The 6000-nt window shown below is 43.7% G+C and overlaps 1 protein-coding gene across 1 annotated transcript in view; it reads right to left on the bottom strand.

Annotated features, from left to right (window-relative positions):
* The window catches only part of syne1a (spectrin repeat containing, nuclear envelope 1a), a 128779-nt gene extending 123339 nt beyond the window's left edge, over nucleotides 1-5440 (bottom strand). Inside the window, exons 1-2 of the mRNA XM_026193858.2 lie at nucleotides 3857-5440; nucleotides 1647-1708 (exon numbers count right to left, since the gene is read on the bottom strand). Coding sequence (XP_026049643.2) covers nucleotides 1647-1708; nucleotides 3857-3941 — 147 coding nt within the window. The 5' untranslated portion in view covers nucleotides 3942-5440. The remainder of the gene's footprint in view (nucleotides 1-1646; nucleotides 1709-3856) is intronic.
* Nucleotides 5441-6000: the final 560 nt, after the last annotated feature.

Here is a 6000-nt window from a genome sequence, read left to right on the forward strand (position 1 = left end):
GACATCCGGCCTTCTTGCTGAAAGCTATGTGAGGAAATAAATGCCAATCTTTGGCTCTTAGAGTAAATATAGAAGTAGGACAAAGCAACAACCTCGGGGATGAAAAATGAGCCCATTGCTGAAGTGTCAAAAATTACAGCCCTGTGAATGGCCACTTGAAACTGCAAAAAGAGGTCAGTCTCCCTGGACTCCTGTGTTCAAAATGGTCAGCTTTAGACAGCTTTTTTTTTTTTTTTACGTCCACTTATTTATTTATTTTAGAAACCACCTGGTTTAACTGTGTTTGTAAATGTATTAAAATTAAGACACTGGCTGCTTTGGCACTGTCTCCTAGGCTTCACATCCCTGAATCGATACATATCTGGACTTTTTTTACTGTCTGAAGAGGAGGGATAGTGGATATATTGAGCAAAGGATGCTGAGAATGGAGCTGGCAGAGAAGAGGAAAAGAGGAACCTCAGAGAAAGTTCATGGATATAGTAAAGGAGGACATGCAGAGGGTTGGTGTGGCAGAAAAGGATAAAAAGGATAGATGATCTGTGGTGATCCATAAAAGGAGAAGCCAAAAAAGAAGATAAGCTACTAGATCTACTCATCTACATATTTATAATGCAAATGTGGGATATGTGTTCATTTTCTCAATTTACTCATCTGACCAAAAAAATGTTGAACTACCCCCTCAAAGCTTCGTGGGAATGCCTCTCCAAAATGTTCAATCACAATGAAATAACAAAGGGACTGCAGCTCTGGTCAACTGCAGGCTTGATAAATAAAGTATGTGGTTATACCTTGAATCTTATAAAAAATTCACAGCATTTAAATATTGGGCTGTGTGTGTGTAATTTTCTGCTGGCACAGTCCTGAGACGTGCTTATTTAATATTACGTCACGGTTTATTCCCTTCTGAGTGCTCTTCAAATGAATTTTCAGCTCCACGTCACCGCAGTTCAAGAACTCCACAGCTGTCGTAATCAAATAGGGAACCTTGAGAGGAGCGTCACTGATTGGAGTAACACTTAATTGTGTTGCACTGTGCCATATTTGCCTTGTCTGCCCATTCCTGACATACCATTTAAGCATTAATGAGCGAAACTGATGAGCCTAACGTAGTATAATGCAATAATTACAGGCCCCTCAGCATGCAGTAGCATCAAATGTGTTTGTTTACTATAAGGCAAAGACATATTGTCCACTGAGTGGACAAATGAAGAGCATGCTTTAATGAAAAACTCTTATCCTAAACAATCTAAATTGGCCCATATTGAGATAGCGAGATTACTAAAATGTAAATTAATGACTCTAGCTCGCAGGGGGAAAAGACATACAGTGTATTAAATGCTGTAATATGAAATAGATAATTAGAGTGAGAGTAAATCCTTGCTAGTAGCTATATGAAACTGACAGAATAACAAGGAGCAAAAAAATCATGCAAGAATGAAGGACCGTGTGTGGTCTGAGCTGGAACAAGCAGTCCCATGACCAGCTCTTGGAAAATGTCAGCGCATGCACACAGGATGTAGTAAAGTCACTCACAGTGGAAAAACATGGAGATCGGGGAGTTTTAAAACAAACACCAGCACCAGCTTTTGTGTAAATGGATAACACAATGCTGGCACTAGCAGGGAAACACAACCAGACTTTCTTACCTTTGCCAAGTGGGAGTTGATCCATTTTGTGAATGTCCTTTTCTGCACTGCTTCCTGCTCATCTGTAAATCAGAGCCCAGAGCATCACTATTAGTCACGCGCAATAATAAACAAAGAAAGGATTAAAAACACAATCTTCTCATTGTTTATTGTGAGAGTCGCTTGGGTTTCTGATGCTGGATGGCTGCCTCTTGTTATCTCTGATAATCTTCCTGTCTCTCTAATGTGTCAGTCACACCAAATCATACCTTACACTAATGTACAAAGAGAAGGCATTTGACATTTACAGATGGCATTTTCATTATCTGAACTCCTCTTGCTGAGGACAGAAAATTGTGCTCTCGAAAATGCCCTTTAAATGATAGGAGGCCGGTGGTTCTCCCTCTTATCTGCCATGTTCTAGTCATTTCTGAGTACAGTTTAAACATGAAATCTGGTGCTCTGTTCAGGGCTGTGATCAAAATACACAAACGCGACATTACCCCAAATGCATTGGTCTTGTTTATGGCAGCTAACGTAATGAAGGCCCTTTTGGAAAGACCCAATCAATAGTATACATGTCTGCTGACAATGTCCCCTAAAAAGGCACTTAACCTGAATGAGAAAACCTAATAAATCAAGCATATATACAATTTTCTGTGCATTTATAGTATGAAAGTGTGTGTGTTCTGCTGGATTTTTACCAACTAATGTATAGTTTATTCTTCGTGATATCTTGTGTCAGCAAAATTCAATGTTATGTGCAACCCATGTATTAAAAAAATTGAACATGAATGAGGTTATCTCAGAGAAATTAATGTGCAGCTGCTACACTTATACCATTAGAGTGTACAAAACCACACAATCTACCTGGGATTCAAAGCATCCCATCACGCGCATGCAACTGATGTTTTTGTGTGTCCCGTCTTTGCTGCAGAGCAATATCCTTGAGATAAGCACGTTATCAGCGAGAAAGGACTTCTGACACAGTGCCTTCCTCTACCTTAATGAAATATGCTGACGCCTTGATTGCACTCAAGTTGGTTAGTGTGTCACTGGGTGCTGTGGACAGACGCTAAAGGGAAGAGGTGCGTCTGTGTCTGAGGGAAGGTACCTTTCATACATAATGCATATACACTCACACATAGTCATACGTGCCACTGAGCAGCTTCCTGCTCTACAAATTAATCTTTTGATTGGGTCCAAGAGTAATCAAATATTGATGGGCGGTAATATTGGATGAGAATGGGGAAAGATGTTCCCTCCCTCCACATTCTTGAGCAGGAACATGCGTGACGGAGAACAGGCCTGCATGTGCGTGGTGCCAGCCTCTCAGTCTCAGGGACGAGGTGACTTTGAACCTGCCGCACAAACGCAGTCACTCTTAAGCACACACGCTCATCTTCTTTCAATATAACAATGGGAAACAGCCATCCTTTGCAGCAGCATTTTAACACACTTGATTACCTTCTGTATCACTTGTCTCATACACAGTCCCTGATTTCTCACAGCGAAGATCACCTTAACAAATTATCATTGATATAGTCAAGGAAAAGAATGCAAACTTGGTGCAAACAAAGAGACCAGTTGTCAGACATCTCAGAGTATTTCCTTTCTTCTCAACAGTATAGACTGATAATGTGATTTATCCAGAGACAAGCTGGCAGACAGAATGCTGAATATGTGATATCCAAATGAGCAGAGAGGCAGATAGCCACAGAGAGATAAGGAATCAAGCATTTTGACAGTCAGCCCTCTGTGCTGTGACACCTGCAGTGAGTTGTTACTTGTCTGCTGGGTATGCTTGTTTCACCAGCTGTAGACCTCCACACACACACACACACACACACACACACACACACACACACACACACACACACAGGCTCACTCGCTGACTCCGCCAGTGTGGAAACGCCCCCTTCAGACGTCTGCCCATTTCACTTTATTCACACACTCACAGCTTTGACAAAAAAACAAAAGCATCCTTCAGGGAACTCTTTGGAAGAAAACTGCACTGCAAAATGCACACAATCATTCATAGTTATGCACACACACATACACATATGTCCAGCAGGCACGTACGGTCCATGCTGCAGTGCCGTTCTAAATCACACACCCTACACACATGCAAAAATACACATTTTGTGCACTTGCTTTCTTTTTGGAGTCTCTATCTGTCTCAGCAGGACACACACATGCACACAGCCGCGCACACAAACTGCCCCACTTACCCCGGAGGTATTGGTAGAAGCCCGCCACCAGGTTGAGGGATGTGTTCTTTTTCGGGGAGGCTTCGCCCCCTACTTGCCGTGCCATCTTGTAACCCGGATTATGCCTCAATTTGTGCTTGTTTCATGGGGGCACTGAGAGGACATCAACGACCACCTCTGGGAGAGGTAACACTTGCCCTTGCTCCTGCCCTTGTTGCCCACCCCCCTTTTTTTCGGGGGGAGGTGTCTTTAAATAGCTCCCTGAAGCACCGGACCTCCTGGGATGACAGCAGTGGAACTGTTGCGCTGAGGTAAAACAGGGAGGAAAGAACCACCCTCTTGTTTCGCCTGTCGCCCTTTACGTTTTGCCGTCCTCTGTCCTGTCCTGCAGTAGCGGGCTGCAGACTCAGTCAGACTCAGTGGTTTTCCTGCCTGTTAAGCAGCTTGGGAGTGTGATGCGAGAGTACGCGTGATGCAATGACTGTTTGTGTGTGTATGTGTGTGAGAGAGTGCTGCGCAGTGCCGGCTTGCCTCAGCATCAATCTTTTTTTGCTTAGTCTCCCTCTCTCTCTTCCCCTCTCATATCCTCTCTACCTGTGTCCTTCCCTCCCACGTTTTCTCTCTCTCTCTCTCAATTTTTCGCTATAGGCTGCAGGAAAAAAAATTACTTCCCTCCAATGGCTAGCCAATCAGAGTGCGTGGGAATGAGTGATGTCACAGTAGCCCCATCCGCATGTGGAAAGGGAGGACTTAGCGGTGGTGGGTGGGTTAAAGGAGACCATTTAGCAGGTTAGCAGGGGAAAAGCGGGAGCTCTTCTGTGACAGCACCACACACACAAACACTAAAGCAACGCGGGGACAGACGTGCAGGAATTCCCTATGTGCTGCTGGCACTCTTAATTCCCCTCCTCGCTCTCCCCTCTGTCATCCATACAGATACCATGCGGTGCTCTGAGGCACGCTGCTTCTTTACTCCATAGAGCCTTCAGGGGAGCAGACTATCACTGACAGTCATCCTGTCTGATCTCCTACTGTACTCCCTTCAAAAAAAGAAAAAAAGAAAAGAGCCACTTTCATCTCAACCACAGTCACAAACAGTCTGTTTGTTTTCTCTCTGGGTAAGCGACTACCGAACAGGAGTGGAAAACAATACAGGAGGATGTAATATCTGGGACGAGGTTTGGATTGTCATACAACATGAAATGTACACAGTCCACAAAGCGTCTCGGACAAGAACAATATAGCAAAGTCCAGAACAAAGAAGACCACCACTTTCATTCTGATTCAGTCATGCTGTGGAAACTGCACTGCTGCTGCTGCTGGTAAAACTTTTACTGCTAAACAAGGCAACAAGAAAACATTAGACAATGGGTGCACTGTTTGTCCAACTACTGAGAGTTCATTTTACAAAGGCATGTTCCCTGAGTGCGAGAAATCCCAAGACGATACTGGGAATTAAACAAAAAGCTAACTTGTGCCATTCCCTATGGTTTAACATCTTCTCATGATGTTGCATAAAGCTGGGTGTGCATGTCCCCAGTGTATGTTGACCCCTTCTTCTTTCACACTCTGATTCCTATCTCAGTTTCTGCCTGACCTCTGCTCTCCTGCATTCAGCCTTTTCTGTTTGTTCCCCATCTCCTCCAACAACCACAGGCATACACGCGCACACACAGACACAAAAACATACAGCCAGTGTGAGCTCTGGCAAAATTAAAATTGCAGAGCTCCTCTTGAAACCATATTCAGAGAGTTTCCTGGAAAGCAATATTCATGCTGAAGAGCCCGGTGCATCTTATATCAGCCTTAAAGATGAAAGGACCATTCATCATTTGTATGATTTTCCCTTTTTGTTCTTTGGGTTCCCCCCATAAGGGATTTTAATTAAAAAAGTCATCAATAACCGATGGCAGCTGTCATCCGCTATCTGTCTGCTGATAATCACACCGCTGACACTCCTCCCTCTAACAGCCCTGGAACTGGCCGTCATAACGTGAGCCTATCCCTCTGGATGACTCTTTGAAACGAGTGTCTGTCAAGCCGCGCTTTACATTTCTGAACATACAGTTGGAGAGCTGTGTATGTGTGACGGACTGTGCAGGCATTTTAGCTCAAACGACAGTTCAAAGAAATATTCATGCAGTCCTGTTTTTTTTTTTTCATAT

This window comes from Astatotilapia calliptera, chromosome 15, assembly GCF_964374335.1.
Source record: "Astatotilapia calliptera chromosome 15, fAstCal68.1, whole genome shotgun sequence".
In the NCBI taxonomy this organism is placed as follows: Eukaryota; Metazoa; Chordata; class Actinopteri; order Cichliformes; family Cichlidae; genus Astatotilapia; species Astatotilapia calliptera.